At 37.2% G+C, this 19858-nt stretch overlaps 1 protein-coding gene across 4 annotated transcripts in view; it reads left to right on the top strand.

Annotated features, from left to right (window-relative positions):
- The window catches only part of Relch (RAB11 binding and LisH domain, coiled-coil and HEAT repeat containing), an 82740-nt gene that overhangs the window by 17759 nt on the left and 45123 nt on the right, over positions 1-19858 (top strand). For 3 of the 4 annotated variants that reach the window (XM_004654787.2, XM_004654788.2, XM_045135017.1), the window contains exons 3-10: positions 8044-8115; positions 8227-8282; positions 8376-8489; positions 10350-10553; positions 10650-10741; positions 11312-11605; positions 13107-13182; positions 14776-14871. In XM_004654787.2, coding sequence (XP_004654844.1) covers positions 8044-8115; positions 8227-8282; positions 8376-8489; positions 10350-10553; positions 10650-10741; positions 11312-11605; positions 13107-13182; positions 14776-14871 — 1004 coding nt within the window. The remainder of the gene's footprint in view (positions 1-8043; positions 8116-8226; positions 8283-8375; positions 8490-10349; positions 10554-10649; positions 10742-11311; positions 11606-13106; positions 13183-14775; positions 14872-19858) is intronic. The other variant, XM_004654789.2, reaches the window with a different exon arrangement.

Here is a 19858-nt window from a genome sequence, read left to right on the forward strand (position 1 = left end):
ATGATAGAATTATTCTCAACTCCAGGAAACTGAGGTACTTAGAGGGATTGTATTAGTCTTTAGTAGCTGAGCTAGAATCCAAGTCCAGATAGCCTAGCAACAGAGCCCACAATTACTGTACCATATGCTACCTCTTGGTGTGAAGGATTAGGTCTGACCTAATTAAAAATGACATTCCAGTATATGATTTTCATTCCTTACTTGAGAACAGAGATTTGCTATTTTAAAATCTCAGCATTATGTAAATAAAATAGTGTGATTGTTCAACCAAAGCTAAGAATTAGCTACAGAGATTATAGCAGTATCAGTGTAATGAAGGTCATCGGGAGACAGACCTTAGTGTGGCTTTCTTTATTAAAGCCCCGTTTTTTTGTGAGCATTATTTGTCAAAACCTGTGAAACCAGCTGATCACACTAGGTATGGTGGCTCAGGAGGTAATCCTAGCACGTGGGAGGCTGAAGCAGGAGAATCACCATGAGTTTGAGGCCAGTCAGGGCTGTAGAATGAGACCCTGTCAAAAAAGTAATGCCTGCAACTAGTAATCACATCAGTCATATCTGAAAATTAGCAAAGCAAATGGAAAAACCATTTGAATAAGCTTAGGAATAATTTAGCCTATTATATCACTTGCAAAGTAAATTGTTAGGTATAAATACATGTTAGATACTTGCAGAGTATTAGGTTTATACAGTGTTTTCATATTTTAAAGACTAAATAGATATCAACTTTGTCATATTGTTTATATGTACATATAAACATGTTAGAAAATAAGTCCTGCCAAAGTTTGCTACATAATTGTGTTCTTTAATTTCCATTTGATAACTTAAATTTTAGATTGAATAACATTAGAAGGGTTTCATTATTTAGGAGTTTTGTGTTTATAATTGGAAGAATTCCTTATTGAGAAAAGTGGTTCTGTCTAAATAACATTTTCTTTCCCTATCTAATTTTTTATTAGAGCTCTGAGTAAGAAGGTTAATAATCTCATCCAGTGCTTCCTGATAGAACAATGGATCCTCCACACATTTGAATATCTGAGTGGAATGTACTAAGCTTGTGATAATTTTGGCCTTACATTTTTAATGTAAAGAATATACTTTAATGTAAAGAATCTCCTTAAGTTTGGGAAGTAATTTTCATTACTATTCTATGCTCAAATATCCCTTAGGAAAGGGAGGAAGACTATATGCTAACCCATGAAAATAGTTTTCAATCTTTTAATGATCTTGTATTATAGAACCCAATGTGCATATATTTTTGCATGAGACATTGCACAAAATTAATCACACTTAATATTTCTCAAAAGATTTTGATTCTTGGTTAACTATTAGTAATAATTTCAAAAGCATAACGAAAAGAAACGATACATGTCCTGTCATAGGCACCATGGATCACGTGGGAAACCTCACTAGTGCTGTACATAGCACGGCTACTGTCTGTTTCCCTACCAGGCAAATAAAGGGTCTTTTCTAGCCTTTAATTAGCTGTTGATGTTTTTGTTTTTGTTGGTTGGTTTTATTTGAGAGGTACTTCTTTGTTTGCTGTTTTTGGTTTTACAAGATAGGGTATCGCTCTAGCTCAGGCTGACCTGAAAGTCACTGTGTAGTCTCAGGGTGGCCACAAACTCATAGCAATCCTCCTATCTCTGCCTCCCGAGGAGTGCTGGGATTAAAGGCGTGCGCCACCTCACCTGGCTTGCTTGGTATTTTGAGACAGTCTTTTATAGCCCTGTCTTACCTTGTCTCACTATGTAGCTGAGGCTGGCCTTCAACTACTAATCCTCCTGCCTCCACCTCCCAAAAGTTGGGGTTACAGGCATGTGCCACCAGTTTTGGCCAGCTGTTATGTTTACAAGACAGGCAATGCATGTGTTTACTGCATTACCCAAGCACATTTCTCCTTAATTGAAGATATAATTATTTTCTCAAGTGTGTGTGGATTTTCTACCAAAGATGAAGGAATCTCTAAATGCTTTGTAGTAATCACTCTGTTAAAAAATGTAAAATTTTAAAACATGGTAGTTAGTATATTTCATTTCTCAATTTATTTTTCGTATGAAATAGATTTCTACATAAGTAATTTATAAATAGCAACAGATATCACAACAAACAAGTTCAATTGTGATTTAAGTTTTACTAAGAGTAACAGAAGACACTATTTTGTGAATATATGAATTGTTGATGATGAGAATTTTGAGAATCTGTTCTGTGTTAGTTAGTATATTAGACACTGGGTATAGAAATATGACAGTTTCTGCCCCCAGGAATTTGTTCTGAAGTATGTATGTTTTATAATACAGATATGTTCAGTGCTTTAGAAACAGCTACAGGCCTTGTTAGTTTTAGCACTACCTACTTTCTTGTTTTAGGGTCATGTGATCCATCTTTTAGCATTGAGTCTGCATTTGTTCTTATATCTCAGTTTGCTAGTGTGTAATTTAATAGTGCACTTCTTAATTCTGCTCTGAGACCTAGAGAAAGATAAAAATTACATTCCACTCCATAGAAAGAGATTATCTGAGGGCTGGGAAGAAGAGTCATGTCTCATGTTATCACACAATGTACAAGAACTAGAGTGTTTTCTAAGCACTTACTTGTTGAATGCATACTGTTTTCCATGTATTCTGCTGTTCTAGGAACAGTCCACAATACAACCCTATAGAGACTTTAGAATACTTATATGGTCTAGTACACATTCTAAATGGACTCAGATTTTGCCTGTGGGATAATCGGTCCATGTCCCCTGGGCAAGAGGTGGCATCAGTAATTCTCTCATTTCGTAGGTAATTGTCATGGTGACAACCATATCTGGCTACCGCAGTATCAGTTTTGTTTTGTTGAGACAAATATGTGTAACCTAGGTTTACCTTGAACTCATGGTCCTCCTGCTCAGCCTCTTGAGTCATGTGTCATAGGCTTTTTTCAAAAATTGTATTTCTTTTATTCTGTATTTCTCCTCTAATATAGATATATCTGTTCCTTCCTATTAATAGTATGTTTTGATTTTCATATGTTGAGCCCTATAAAAATTTATTAAACCATTTAAAATAGGATGGGGGTTCTAACAAGGCTGAAAAAGAAGATAGGTAGCATTCTAAAAATAAAGCTGATGCATTTGTTACCATGAGATTAAGATAGGCTCAGAGAGGGGGGAAAGATCATTATAGTAAATGGCTACATTTAAGTTAAAAAATAAAGGTATTTATTTCTTAATGTTTGTAGATTTCAGTTTGTTTGGTGTTTTGTTTTCTTTTTAGTTTAGCATTTCCTAAATACTATTTCATGACAGTTTCAGAAAAGAAAGACAAAAGTGGGGAAAGAAGCAAAAAGTTGCATAGATAAATTGAGAAAGTTGTAGTTTTCTATAGAATTTCTTGGTCTTTACTGTGGTAAGAAGTTACTGTAATAATATAGGAACAGTCTTCCCTTAGTAAGTGATGAGTGATCTCCAGGCTTCCCTTGGTAAGTGATGTGCTAACTCCAGGCTCCAATAGTAGGTGGTGAGTAGTCTCCAGGCTTCCCTTGGTTGCCTTCCAAACTGCTCAGTGGATGTTGGTGACATTAATGGAGAGAGAATGCAGTGGGCAGACAAGATTTGAGAGGCCAAATGATAAATCTCAGTCAGATAAAACCAAATCCAAAACTTAGCAAACAAGCATTGTCTAGGAAATAATGAGGCTGTATCTTGGGGAGAAGGTTTAAAGTTTTCTGCGTCTTCAAAGTACTTGTGGTAGCTGAGCCACTGGACAGACTGGCACCTCGTCTTAGGTAACTAACTGAGAAAGGGCCCAGAAGGACCTGAGACACCACGTGCACAAGGAGCGAATTGAACAGTAGTGGAAAGAAGGCTGTTTTCTTTAAAAACTATGGAGAATGAGGATACTTGCTCCCCCACTGGGGTGAATATAGAAAAAGAGATGTCTCTAAATTATGAGATTGTATTTTGTTTCCATGAATGTAGGTTTTTAAGTCCAGAAAAGGCAGGAGAATTTCCTAAATCCCATAGGAGCAGTGATAGTACTGAACTTTTATATTCTTTTAGAAATATATTTTTATTCTAATGTATAGTCTTAAGAAAAAAATTCAATTTCCTAGAACTCACAGAATACTAAAATAATAATGGAGAATGTTATTTTTAAAAACTTATATTCAGGGGGAAATCCAGAGAACTCTGGCCTAAAAGAGGCCAATTGCATATGTACCTATGGGATAGGAAAGCTCTGATAAAGACTTACTGATTTGTGAAGATGTGGCACATTTATACAAGGGAGTTCTACTCAGTGGTAAAGAAAAATGAAGTTATGAAATTTGCAGAAAAATGGATGGATCTGGAAAGGATTATACTAAGTGAGGTAACCCAGGCCCAGGAAGCCAAGCGCCACATGTTCTCCCTCATATGTGGATCCTAGCTACAGATGATTGGACTTCTGCGTGAGAAGGAAAATACTTAGTAGCAGAGGCCAGTAAGTTAAAAAGGAGATATAGCCGGGCGTGGTGGCACACGCCTTTAATCCCAGCACTTGGGAGGCAGAGGTAGGAGGATTGCCATGAGTTCAAGGCCACCCTGAGATAACAGAGTTAATTCCAGGTCAGCCTGGACCAGAGTGAGACCCTACCTCGAAAAACCAAAAAAAAAAAAAAAAAAAAAAAAAAAGGAGATATAAAGGGAAGAGAAAGGAAGGGAGGAGGGTACTTAATAGGTTGATATTGTATATATATAAGTACAATGATTGAGATGGGTCGGTAATATGATGGAGAATGGAATTTCAAAGGGGAAAGTGAGGGGGGGAGGGAGGGAATTACCATGGGATATTTTTTTATAATCATGGAAAATGTTAATAAAAATTTAAAAAAAAGATTTACTGATTTGAACTCAGGAATGGTGACCTGGAATGGAAATAAAAACAAATACTAGAGCATTATAGGAAATAAGTTGCAAAACACAAAATTTTAAATCTCATGTCAAAATGAACTGAGTTTAAAAGTGGCTATTTCAAGATAATATTAGTGATAAATTTAGTTGGGGGAGTGGGCAGTTTTGATTTCTGCTTTGGTGCTCATGATCTCACTTGATGTCACCACCTTGTGTGTCTGATGCGCCATGGAAGCACGCCTTCTAAGCACTTAAGTGCTGCTGATATGCTCCCAGTACTAACCAACCGAACAGAAAGTAACTCAAAAACTAATTTGAAGCTGTTTATTCTGATAGTTATTTTGGTGAAGTAGTAAGACAGTTTTCATACGCAGTTGCATGCTTGCAGTTACTACTTTTACTACACAATAGTTACAGCTAGTGAAACATGGTGGCTGTTGATTCTGACAGCATTTTTTATAAACACACAACATCCTCAAACATTGTTAGGAAGAATTCTAGTATTTTAAAGCTACTTGGAAAATGTTTTATTCAGTGTATCTCCTTACAAGATAATTAAAATTGAGCTTAATTCTAGTTGTTTTTATAAAGAGACTAACTTCTTATATATAAATATAGCAAACTCATGTATGTGTAAATATAGCACAGTTAAGAATCTTCAGTATGAAGTTCTTATACAACTTCAATTTCTTGGTCGTACTGTGTCTTTATAGAGAGATGCTATGGCTTCAAGCATATCACTTTGTCTTTTAGAATCTGTACTGTATACTAAGAAACATGCAGCAGAGTGGCAAATTTCAGTCACTGTCTTCTCAAAGCATTGGTAATTTCTAATGACATTTGGCAACATGTATTGAAATGTGCATACAAATATAAATTCTTGCCGTCTGACATGGGTTTTTCTGGCTTTCTGTGCCTAACCATTTAGTGTTTTGCTCCTGGTCACATAAATTTTCACCAATTTAATTTGAGTTTTTCCCAGTTTATGTTTGAACTATATATATATTTTTTTATTCCCTGGGTTTTTTTGTTTTGTTTTGTTTTTTGGGTTTTTTCTTTTTTTTTTCTTTTTGCACATTTTTATCATTCTGGTGTAGGGCATTTCTGATCTGCAATTGTGCTCTAGTATATCTTGGTTAATTTTAGGTGGAATTAAAAGTGTATTTTTAATATAAAGTTAAGTACTTTTAAATCAAAGTCAAGTACCTAGAATTTTGAGATTTTTTTAAAAGTACCTTTCTACATAAACCTATTCTATAATGTGAATAGTGTTGCTTAACATAAGCTCTAAGAATCTCAAGAAATTTAAACTTCAAGAAAATGTCTTAAGGTTGTGGCACAGAAATGTTTGCAGATCAGCTTTGCTGACTACCGAAACACACAGTAACACAGTGTCTTCTAACTTTGAGTTATGCCTCCATGTTCTGCAGTTAAATTCTGTGTGTCACAATAATTGACTGTTTTGTACTAAATGTGATTCAACTACATCTTAATTTTTTATTGAACATATGCAAACTGAGTGAATCCAACTTTTCCATATATTTTTATAGTCTTGTTGTCTCTGATGTCATTTTATGTGACATCTTTTGTTAATATTAGTGAATCAAAAAATAACATCTTTAAGATGAAACCTTAAATTTTCTAGTTTTTATTCAAAACTTTGTGCTATTTGTGACAAAGATCAGCTGATTTTCCTGGAGCTTTACTTAATGGAAGTGCCCTATTTTCTCAAGTCTACATTTGCTTTTCTTCAACACAATATGTATAAATTTTAAGAAATTTTTTCACATAAGACACGGGTAGTTAAATTTTGCTCATGATGAAACATTTTTTAAAACTTTAGAAAAGGTTTCCAAAGTAGTCATATTTATTAAAATTGGACTTTGTGGTAAAAGGAGAATGTCAGTTCCTCTCAACATGAACACATATATTGGAGAATTGTCAGAGCCTTTGAGTTCTGCTCAGTTTTACTTAGACCCCTCAGACAATTGAATGCAGTTATTTCAAAGTGACTACAATGATTTTAGGAAGCATGCTTGTTTGTAAGATATTTATAGTATCCAACATTTGTTAAATATTTAAAGTGTGCTTTAACCACTAGCAGAAATCTGTTCACTTATGTTTATACATACAGTTATAACATTCTAGACATATAAAAATAAGCCGGGCATGGTGGTGCACGCCTTTAATCCCAGCACTCGGGAGGCAGAGGTAGGAGGATCGCCGTGAGCTCAAGGCCACCCTGAGACTACAGAGTTAATTCCAGGTCAGCCTGGACCAGAGTGAGACCCTACCTCGAAAAACAAAAACAAACAAACAAACAAACAAAAAAAAAAAAAAAATATATATATATATATATATATATATATATATATATATATATATATATATATATATATAAAGCTTTTACTGCTCGGGAGATAACTCAGTGGATAAAGTGCTTGTCCTGCGAGCATGAGGACCAAAACCCAGGTCCCCAGCTCCCATCTAAATGCCAGACAGACATGGTGGCGCCTGTAACCCCAGCACTTAGGAGGCTAAGACAGGAAATACCTAGAACCAGCTGGCTAGCTAGAGTAGCTAAACCCAGTGAGCTGTGGCCAAGTGACACCCTGCCTCAGTAAAGTAGAGTGATCAACAACACCACCAGATGTCAGCCTCTGACTTCAAACCCACACAGGTGCACACACATACCCAAACAAAACAAAACGAAAACCACTGCTTTTTTAAAATCCTCATGTGTTTTTTAAGGATATTTGCTTGGACTTTGTCTGATTTTTCCCTTTTCCCCAAAATTTATGTCTGCCTAAAACATTTCACTACATTTTTATAACTTACACTGAGTGAAGCAAAAGTATCAAAATTACTAAATTTTAATTTACCCAAATGGAACTCGACCACAGATTTTATCGTAGACTTGTTCCTTGTCAGACAGCTAGAACATTCAGTGACCCTCCCCAAATTCTACTGGACCTATGGAAAACATTCACCAGTTTGCTTGCCAGTCAACTCTGCTGCATGCGTTCACAAGTTCATGAAGACTGCATGCTTTCTGTTTTCAATACAAATTGTATTTTTTTTTCATACCCATCTTTGCTTTTTATTTTTTATTTTTGTTTCCCTTTTCTTGGTTGGATGCCTATGTGTGTTTATTCCAAATCCCTGTCCAGTCCTGGAGTTTGAACTACGGAAAGCCAAGGAGACCATTCAGGCCCTACGAGCCAACCTGACAAAGGCTGCAGGTGGTGTACATAACACTTTTTTGAGACTTTTCCCACTTTTACAATGTAGAAGTAGCTGGAGCCTTTTTAAGTGTAACATAGTTAAACATTATCTGTATTTTCTTCCACCAGAACATGAAGTTCCTTTACAGGAACGGAAAAATTACAAATCAAGTCCTGAAATTCAGGTGGGTGAGTGACAGGCCCCCTTTACCCTCCCCGAGCACAAGCCTGGAAGCAGGAAAGCTCAGTTTCCCACCTGCCTTCTGTTCTGCTTCCAGGAGCCAATCAAACCTCTTGAAAAGAGAGCTCTAAACTTCTTAGTCAACGAGTTCTTGTTGAAGAACAGCTACAAGCTTACATCCATAACCTTCTCAGATGAAAATGACGATCAGGTAAGGCTGCCTTCGAATGTGCCCTTCTCCGTGTGTAGTTACGTAGTCCCTATCCAGTGACCTGCAGCTTCTCTCTGAGGCTTTTATTCCTTCAAGGTAACTTTTTCAACATGACCATTATTAGTGTATAACCCACTCATGTTGTATTCCTAAAGTATTTTTTTAACTTTAAAATAGTTACTTGGTATACAGATTAATTACTCACTTAGAAGTTCAGTTTAAATATTTCTTCAGTAGCACCACAGCTCAGATGTTTGATGATAATAGCTTAAAAACCTTTTCACTAAGAATGTATGTGTCTGGACAGGGACAATTGTAAATGTCTATTATTTTCTGATAAAATCCATAGAGAAGGAAATGATGACTAGTTTCAATGTCGTCTCTGAACTCGAGAAACGTTGGCAACGGGATAGATAGACCCATCTGAGTGCTACTTCTTTGAAATGTAAATGCCAGAGATTTTCCTGAGTAGCACTCAGAATACCATCATTTTGATATTTTATTTATTCATTTAACTTGCTGATTTGTTCATTTATTTTTGTGGGGCTAGAGGCTGAACCCGGCGCTTATACATGCTAGACAAGCATTCTGTTAGGAGGCTGTTAAGTGAAAGTTATCCCTTTGGTTCACAAAATCTCCAGTGGCTATTTTGTTAAATGTAGCATTCTCTAAAGAAGATTGCTATTTATTTCCTTCCTAGGTGTCTGTCATGTATTTGGCAGGATTTGAATGTACTGCAGTCATGCATTACTTATCAAAGGATACTTTCTGAGAATTGTGTTTTCAGCTGATCATCATTATGCAAACATCACACAGTGTACTTTCACAAAGTATGTAAGGCAGTATAGTTCTGTGAGACCATCATCATGTATGAAGTCTGTCAATGACAGAAATGTCATTATATGGCTTGTACTTGTCAATATCTAGTTATCCCTGGTAACAAGACATCAAGCTGACATTTATCTAACATTAGTACTGTGGTTATAGATGGAGTTAATCATGTTTGGTAATTGTTAACTAAACAGTGAAAAAAAAAAGGTTTCAGTCCATGAGAAACATTGAAAAGCAGTCAGAGCAACAGAGAAGAGGCAGGAAACGTAGTCAAGACTACGATGACAGAGTGAGGCCCATCTTTGACCTTGCTCACCTTAAATACAAGATCAGTCATGGTGAGTGTCCGCAGTACTTCCTCAGTAGCTTATAGAACAAGACAACCGGAAATAGCTGCGCATAGCAGACTTGTTCAAGACTGAAATCTGACAAAGATAAAGAACAGCTGGAAATCCCTTCACTGCAGGAAATAAATCTCAGAGAATTAAAACAAAATGAGCATTTGAGTGATACATAAGGTTCATTTGATAGTTTTTAGAAATTAAATTTTGAGCTGGGTGTGGTGGCGCATGGCCAGAGCTGGGGAGGCAGAGATAGAAGGGTCACAGTAAGTTCAAGGCCAGTCTGGGCCTACAGAATGAGTTCAGGTCAGCCTGGGCTAGAGTAAGACCATACATACCTCAAAAAGAAAAAAGAAAAAAAAGGTTGTATATATAAGGTCTTAACATCTGAAACTGTTACACCCGCTTATTGAAAGTAAGTAAAATAACAAAAATAATATTGGACAAGATGTGAAATAAAGTACTATATAAAAAATGTTATTTATAAATTCATAATGATAATAAAAATTATAAATATTACAATAACATTTATTTATATTTTATATTATTTATTATAAAGCACTTACCCACATACTTTGGCATTATAACAGAATTATAATTTTTTTTCTAGGTATAGCAATGCTAAGAGTGACTCAGAAATACAGGTAAAATTTCCCTAAATATTTTTTAAATTTTTTTTTAATCTCAGGATTTTGAATTATGGGATGATGTAGGATTAAACATTCCCAAACCCCCCGACTTACTACAGCTTTACCGAGACTTCGGAAATCATCAGGTGACTGGGAAGGATCTTGTGGATGTGGCTAGTGGTGTCGATGAAGATGAGTTAGAGGCTCTTACACCAAGTTTAGGCAACCTTCCTTCCACTCTTGACACTCCTCAGCCTGTAGAGGTGAGAAATACCAACTGGCCTGTTGTGTTCATAGAAGGTATTTCTGTATAACATATTATGAGGTTTTGAGTTTCTGCTCTTCTGTTTTGATTTTAGAACTCCTTGCTAATACAAAAATTAGAAGATAAAATTAGTTTATTAAATAATGAAAAATGGTCATTGATGGAGCAAATCAGAAAACTTGAAAGGTTAGTACTCAGTTATCATTTCTAAAAGTCTTAAATTTTTAAAGTCCTTGGCAGTGTATATAGAGACCGAAAGCAATGTTTCAGTGGTTAAGGCATAGTTTTATCACATTTTAGCTGCTCTGAAAGTCTTATAATTGCTTTGTGTATTTGAAAAAGTTAAATATTGCCCCCCACCCAAAAAAAGCAATTGCTAAATCCATGTCATGATCTTTACTTGATCATGTCCTGGAAGCAAGTCTTGTCAGTTTCAATAAAATAACCGTTAGTGTTGTTCACATTTACCATTGTTTCATTAAATTTCTATAGCTATTACTCTGTGTAAGAAAGGCTGGATCCAGTCGGAAGCTGGTTCCAAGCTCCTCTGCCCATGTGTCGCTGTTTAGAGCGCTGAGCTGCGCTTGCGGGCACACCTGGCATCAGGGAATGCTGTGCAGAAGCATCGCTCACTTGCCAGCTTTCTTCTATGAGTACGTCATACTTTCATGGCACCCTGTCCAGTGTGAGGTTGGGTGCTAATGCAAAGCTTTTAGAACTAAAGCTGCTCTTTGGTTTTCTCTTTCTTTCCTGCAGTGAAATGGATTTCCTCAAAAATGAACATTTTGCTGTCCCAGCAGTCTGTGACTCTGTCCAAGCTGCCTTGGACCAGTCTTCCCAAACAGCCTCTGAAGACAGCATGCGGAGTCTAAGTGTCTGTAGTTCAGACCAGGACAAAAGCAAGGGTATCCATCTGTCAGTATCAGATGGCATTGGTTCTGTTGTTCCTAAACAGAGCTCCTCAGACTCCTTACCCAGGAGAGAACAGGAAGAGCTACCGGCTTCGGCTCCATCCAGCAAGACTTCAGTCCATTTTGATAAACCCAACAGGTCAGTATGTTTCCCATGTTGAGATGTGTCTTTACCCCGTTTACTGCACTGTTGCACTGAAAGAGCTTTGGTTTTTATCTTTGCTGCTTTTGCAGATGTCATGTCACAAAATGTCATGAGTAATAGTTTGTTACAAAGGAGTGTGAGCTATACATAAATGTACTAGGTTCTGTCCTGGCTGTGCTTGAATCCATAAATAACTGGTCTGTTACTATGTGCTACCACTTCTACCTAGTAATGTTAAAAGGACTAGAGTGTTCCCTCCAGTCACAAATGTTAGATAGTATAAGACACTAGCAATGAAGTAATTAAAGCATGAAAATAGTAGAATTAATCTTGCTTTGAGAATACATAATCAAGGGACCCAAGCTAGTTATAAGAACAGGATGTCACTCACATGCCATCTGACTTGAGACTTGAGGTCTGAGAGAGTTTACTAGCATGGAAACATCAGGAAGACTGTTCCCACTAGGCAAGAACTGTATGTATAAAGAGGACACTGGGAATGGGGACGGAAGAAACAGATTTGCAAGATAATTCAAGGTTAAGAGACTATTGAAGCCATGGTGTGGTGGCGCACGCCTTTAATTCCAGCAGAGGCAGGAGAATCACCATGAGTTCAAGGCCACCCTGAGACTACATAGTGAATTCCAGGTCAGCCTGGGCTAGAGTGAACCACTACCTCAGAAAAGCCAAAAAAAAAAAAAAAGAATTGAATTTTAGAGTTAAGAGAAAGAAATGACTCCAAGGCAGATACATGGTTTTGGGTTTGATCCGTAGGTGGAATGTGGCCCTGTCCGTGAAAAGTGCATGAAAGAGCAGAAGGCTGCGCCTTGGGCATACCCTCCCACTGGTCAGTCTGAGGGCCAGTTTGTGGTGTCTGCTAAGTAAGCTTTGATGTGTAACTTTGCAGAGGGATAGCTCGGCTTTCTAGGTTAATCATATAAAATCATCATTTTGTGAGTACTACTGCAGGAACCAGTGTTTGAGAAATCAAGATGGGGTAACATTATTTTTGTTATTTGTCATTCTTATTGTTCCTCCAACTTTTCTTCAAAGTATATCAGAGATGTTGAGTGGACAGCCCCTTTGTTTATTCTTCATCTTTAAGCCCGTCACATTATATGTCAGCACAGTCACCACTCCTTTCAGCAGCATACCAGAGTCACCCCTTATATCTTCTCTGCCTTTCCTAGTCTCTCTGGAACAGAGAGAATGGCAGTTATTGTCCATGGTCATTGACCTTGGTACCACTTAAGATTCGATCTAACATTTAAGGACCAAGCACCAACTCCTTCGAGGCCAGCAGTGCTTTGCTGCTGCCCGATACTGTAGTGAGAACCCTTCAATCTGAGGGTGGAGAAATCTGTGTACAAAATCAGATTAACATGTGGGGTAGGATTAATGCTGGAGGCAGCGTTTTACTGTGCAAATCTCAACTTTCTCCTTCAATGTCAGTGGTAATTCTTGGACTTTCTTTTTATCTCACATTTTCCTCTAGGAAATTATCTCCTGCCTTCCACCAAGCACTACTGTCTTTTTGTCGAATGTCAGCAGATAGTCGTTTAGGTTCAGAGGTAAATAATATCACAACTTATATATAATACATTTCTGCTTTTTTAGGGACTCAAACAAAGATATCTATACTATGACTATTTTCTGAAAATTTATTATTTAAACTATGGCTCGAAGAAACAATACTTAAATTTTTAACTATAAGGAACATAGTTGATTATTCTACTATAACCATTGGTGAATATTAAAGTGACCTTTCATAATGTCTGTTTTCATGCTCTATTTAATTATAGCATCTTTGGGACATAACTTAGGAAGGCCAACTTAAGTGTATGCCATCTATATTTCAGTTGATCTTAGGTAACTCCATTTTTACTTCATTAGAAGTGGTTTGTATTTGCCAGCTAACTTGATGGCTCTCAGATCAGTTTTCTTTAATTTCAATGTAATTGTAGTTGCAAGCACATCTTGAGAGAACTTTATTGTTAGTTACTTTGTCTCCTAGGTTTGTATTCACAACTCCCTTCCTGGGTTGTTTTTTGGTTGGTTGGCTTTGGTTTTGGTTTGGGGTTTTTTTTTTTTGTTTTTTTTTTTTGGTTATTCAACTTGACCACTCATGGGCTTCTAACCCATGTCATAGGAAATACCAAAGAGCTAACAAGTCATTTAATTGCTGTCTAGAAAACTTCATTATAAAATTGGGTCATCTTCCTTGTGCCACCCTTGTATGAAATTTCATTGTGAAAACTATTGCCCTTACATGGCTGTAGCTTTTTAGACATATTTTAGAGAAAAGCAAACAAACATTGAGGACCCCAGCCCTGAGCTGTCCCTGCTTCACAGAACCAAAGCTTCAACTTCACATCCCTCCCCCTGTGTTTGATTTCATCTTCTAAATGCATACATTTGTGTTTACACATGCCAGTTGTGCACAATTATGGGCATATTTTGACATTTAGATACTTGAATTTATAATGACCAGTCAGATCAAAATAACTAATACATCATTTCAGATATTTATTGTATCTTGTGTTGAGAGCTTTAAGAATCTTGTATTCTGGGACTGGAGAGATGGCTTAGCTGTTAAGGCACTTGCTTGCAACGCCTAAGGATCAAGGTTCGATTCCCCAGATCCCATGTAAGCCAGATGCACAAGGTGGCACATGTGTCTGGAGTTCATTTGCAGTGGCTGGAAGCCTGGCACACCCATTCTCTCTAGTTCTCTCTCCCTCTCTCAAGTAAATAAAAATAATTTTAAAAGTCATATATTCTGAGATATTTTGAGATACCCAATGTTTTGGTGACCACTATAGTTACCCTACTATACTAATAGAACATGAAAAGTTCTTCCTAAGGGCTGACGATATAGTCCAGTAGAAGAACACTCAGCTAGTACGTCAGGTGCCCTGTGCTCGCTCTCCTGCACCACAAAATAAGAATGAGTTACCCTTCATATCCAGCTGTATTTGTACTAGCATTGTCTAACCCATTCCTGGCCCCCTGAAATGTTGATGTGATTGATGCCACTGCTGTTGTTCCTGCTGCTGTGGCTTCCGTCGGGAATGCGTGTTGATGGCAGAAGGGGCAGGGTTCAAAGCCTGAACTCTTACCTGTGTCACAGACTGCCATCACTGTGGTGTTCTTTGGTTTTCCAGGTGTCTCGGATTGCAGACAGTGAAAAGAGTGTGATGTTAATGCTGGGACGCTGCCTGCCGCACATTGTTCCCAATGTGCTGTTGGCAAAGAGAGAGGTAAGGCGCCCACACGTTTCACCCCAGTGATCCCATCATGTGGTTCACTTGTGTCTTGTTGAAGTTGAGTGTTGTTTTATTTTGTCAACTTGTTTCTTGCAATCACCTTCTTACTTCTGCGCATGCGTCTCTGCCCCAGAGAATGGGCTCACACCTCTGCCAGGTGAGTGCAGCGAGGCCGCATGTGTTCGTGTTCTTCCGCTGTGCCTGCAGCATCCTAGCTCCCGCAGCGCTTACTGTAGGTCCATCGGTATGCCATGACCTGTGCAGATACGCTTAAAGAAGTGGTCACTCATACTGAGCAGGGACAGTGACTAATTGCAATGCAACTCTTTCCAAATGTCCTTGTTAAAATGTTACTTATTTCATGTCTGTTGGTCAATAAGTTACACTGATACTGACAGGATAGACACAGTATTACTGTAGTAACTTAAATGTAACACCTTAAATTTTTTCATGTACTTACATTCTTGATAGATACTTGAAATATCCAAGATCTGGTTGCAGATATATTTTAGTCCTTATAACTTATGTCATGAGCCATAAACATTCTAGGAAGCTATCATTATAGTAGTAAATTTTCATTATATATAGTTATACATAACCAGTAAGAGATTAATGAAAAATTATCAATTTTTTAAGTAATCAAAAGAATTATTTTCACAAATAAGTAAATTATATTGAGTTATTCTGTGCTAAATTTTTAATTCATAAAATTTTTTATTAACTATGGATTAAGAATATTTTTCAAAATACATGAGTTTTTGCCACTACTATCTTAATGTTTACCACTGATTTTACTAATACTCATGGGACCTACAGTATGATAGGTACATTATGCCTTGGCAAAATCCATTTGAAGCTTACCTTGGTTACCTGTTTAAGACAAGAAATTTGTACTGATCCTCAAGAAAGGATATGGAGAGCTTTAAACATTTTTATTTCTAGAGATGTTTTAAATTTTAAAATGAGGTTGAAAAACCAATTTTATTGATGGCTTCATCTGTTCAAAGATGGTTCTAAGATAAGTTGGGGATTTTGTGTGTCTTGATGGATCAGTGTCTAATTTCTGATGTCCTGTTCTGCCTGGCAGGACGGCGTGTGAGCTCTCCCCTGTGCGGTGCCGCGCCCCCGTCACAAGCACTCCCATCTGCTTTCCTCTTGCTGTCTGTACTTAACCTGCAGATGTCCCAGAAACCTGAATTCTCTGAAACCAGTTTTACCTTTTGTACTTTAGTGTTCCATCTTACTGTAAAAGACTTTGAACACTAAAATCTGATTATACTGCATGAAGTATTTCTAAATTTGCATTGTTAGTAATCAGATATACATATATATGCATATATACACACACACATATACATGCACACATATCTAATTTGCATAACTTTGTTTTTCTTTTATTTTTCTATCTGATTTTAATATTATTATATTTAAATAAGTATTAAATGTTCTTTGAGTGCATGAAGACCTGGTCCTTTTCTCTACTTAATTTGTTTTACCTTGCTTTATTTTATGAATATTGTATCTCTCTAGATTAAACTGGTGGTAATGTATATCTTACTTTGAGTTACTGAGAATCCCTGGGTGTAGAGCATCACACGACAACACCCTAGAGCGCGTGCTTCACACGAGTGAGGCTCTGCACCCCGTCCTCCACCACGAGAGGGAAGCGGAGCACAAAATTCATTTTATTATGTCCTTGACGTTGAAGCACTTTTAAATGTTTCACCAGATTCTTAAACCTATTTTTATTTATTTCATTTGAGAGAAAGAAGCAGATAGGGAGAGAGAGAATAGCCACTCCCAGGTCTCTAGCCACTGTAAACGAACTCCAGACACATGTGCCACCTTGTGCATCTGGCTAATATGGGCCCTGGAAAATCGAACTTGGGTCCTTAGGCTTTGTAGGCAAAGTGCCTTAACGACTAAGCCATCTCTAGCCCCTTCAGTCTTTTTAAAGAGCTCATGTGATTGTAGGATTAGTATTTTGACTTCGTTTATGAAGTTTTATATATCTCTGTCAGCATAAGCCTTTTTATTGGAGAATAAATACAGCTGAAATACCCTTCAGTAAACTGATGATCATAGTAAGGTCCTAGTGCGTTCATCACACAACATGTTAGAAGCATGGCTTAAGATGTTACTAATTGATATAATGACATAGCTTAACCTTGTAAAATATTAAATGGGGCTGGACATGGTTGGTATACCCTTCTAATCCCAGCACTCAAGAGGCAGAGGTAGGATGATCATTGTAAGTTCAAGGCTATCCTGGGACTACAGAGTAAAGTTCAAGATCAGCATGGCTAGAATGAGACCCTACCTCGAAAAAGCAAAGCAAACAACTAGGAGATGGTGAATGATACAGACTCTTCTCCTACCCACCACATCACAGACAGTCTGCTGGCATTAGTGGACTGCCAGTCCTTTACCACTTTGTGGCTGGGTTGTCTGCCTTCATGGTTTTGAGCCGTCATAGTTCTTTACATAATGCAGAAATTAAACTCTTTAACGCATGGTATTTGCAAATGTTTCTATCCTATAGTTTGTCTTACATTCTTGATGATATCCTTTGAGGTACAAGTGGGTTCTGTTTTGTTTTGTTTTTTTTTAACTAGGTCTGAGTTATCTATTTCTTTTGTTGCTTTTGATGTGAAATCCAGGACCCTGTGTTTTCTTCTAATAGTTGAGACTTAGGTTGTATATTTAGGTTATTGAGCTATTTGGGATTATTTTTGTGTGTAGTGGCATATAAGCTCATTCTTTTCATGGAGCTATATAGTTGTTGAAGGCATTTATTCAAGAGAAGAAAGTTACCCGTAGAAAGCCTTTGCTGCTTTGGTTGACAGCAGCTGACTTTACATTGTTTGGGTTTGTCTTGGTCTATCTTCTACTGCTAGTCCATTAAATAGCAATGTTTCCAGGAAAAGTAGGAACTCTTTTGTTGTCTCTGATCTTCAAAGAAATGCTTTCATTGTTTAACTTTTAATAGGATATTATTTGTAACTTTTTTATAAATGTCCATTATAATGGTAAAGGAAATTTCTTTGTAGCTTGCTGAGTGTTTTATCATAAAAGGGCACTGCATCTTTTCCCATGCCTTTTCTGTATCTGCTGATAGCATAATAAGATTTTGCCTTTGTTCTATAAATGTGGCTTGGTGTATTGATTGATTTAATGATCAATCTACCTTTGCCTTACTGGATGGAGTGCAGTCCACTTATTCATGGCTTAAATCATTTGATGTGCTTTTGGATTTGATGTCAGTATCTGCTGATCCTTCTTAGGTTGATGTTCTTAAGGGACACTGCTGGCCTACAGTTTTCTTGAAGTGTCTTTCTTTAAGTTTTGGTATTGAGCTAAGAGTGTCTTCAGAGAATGTGTAGGAACCAGTCCATGTTCTTCTATTTTTCGTAATCATTTTGGGTAGGATTGATGGATTAAATGGTTTAGAAATCAACAATGAAACCATCTAGGCCTGGACTCTTGCTTGCTGGGGACGCTCTGATGGCTGCAGCCGCCTCCTTGCTGCAGCGTCCTGACCCTCACGTCCACCATCCCCCACTGGACCTCCTGTTTGGGTGCTTTCCTCCATACTTCTCTACCTTGAACATGCTGATCTTATATTCTCAGGTTTGTTTGTTTTGTATTGTATTTGGTTCAAAATGTAAAATACTCAAACGAGAATATCCCAGAAAAATAGACTGTACATAGGAGATATATTACAAGTTTCTTGTAAACATGAGGAACTTAATTATTTATAAAATCATATTAATGTTTGTAAAGAGATTTGCTATCTCTAAATGCATTTCTTTGTTATCATTAGAAGTTATTTGTTTTACTAGCAAAATAGAAGGAATAAATTGCTAGAAGCCTTTCCTATTTCATTTTATACAAAATTCTACATGTTCTTAGGAGTAGAGGCAACTAGCTTTGTTAATGAAGGTCAAAATGCTAACCCTGCTCCATTAGTGAGTTCTGGAGCCTTGGAAATCTAGGTTGCTAATGCATGTTTTAAAAATATTTAGGATTTGGACCTGAGAGATGACTTACCAGCCTGAAGGTTTCAGTTCTATCCTCAGAACCCATGTGAAAAAAGCCAGGCCTGGGATCATGTGCTTTTAATCCTCGTGTGAGGGAGGCAGAGACAGGCAGGTTCCTGGGCGCACTGGCCAGCCAGTGTAGCCTACTTGGTGTGTTCCAAAAGTAAGGAGAGGCCTTGGCTCAAAACCCCATGACTGTGTTCCCGAGGAATGACAGCTGAGGTACATGTTCACACCAAAGAGATAATGTAACCATCATACTTAAAACTACCACTAGTGTTTTCATAACAATGGTGATTGTTATTTTATCATTTTAATATTGCATGAGATATCAAGTCCTTAAATGTTTAGAAATGATGTCTTACATTTATGTTACTTTCAGTACATTTGTTATATGTAATCTCACAAAAGCTATTTTTAAAACAGAATTACCTTGTCTTTAAGAAAGTTTAACCACCATTTTTTTAAATGTAGCATTCAGAATTGTATTAAGTGTTTTTAAAGAACTTGAGTTCTTGAATTGGAGAGAAAATGCCAAAAGGAAAATACTGATACAGATTTATAGACGCATCAGTGTGTGCAATGGTAAATGTAAACAACAGTAGCTTCCAGGGTATGAATATGTCAGTGCTTTAAAGGCTTTAAGGGGGTAAGTTCACAAATATGAGTAAATAGCATGATAGGCTAGGCTTACACAGTTACTTCAGGAGTAATGAAATAAGAGTCGGTGAGTAAATGAATAACAAAACGTAGAATATTTGAGGCCAGCTTAGCAATTAAAACTGTGTTAGTGATCCTGCCTTCTCTGTAATAAGAGACTACTCTGCAGCTCCTCTGGTCAGCTCTGTGTACTGGAGGAGGATGAAGCTGGGAATATTCCCTGCTGAGTTGTGCCTGTTACAGCCCTTAGTGTGCCAGGAAGGTTGGGGCATTGACCAAAA

This window comes from Jaculus jaculus, chromosome 15, assembly GCF_020740685.1.
Source record: "Jaculus jaculus isolate mJacJac1 chromosome 15, mJacJac1.mat.Y.cur, whole genome shotgun sequence".
Lineage (NCBI taxonomy): Eukaryota > Metazoa > Chordata > Mammalia > Rodentia > Dipodidae > Jaculus > Jaculus jaculus.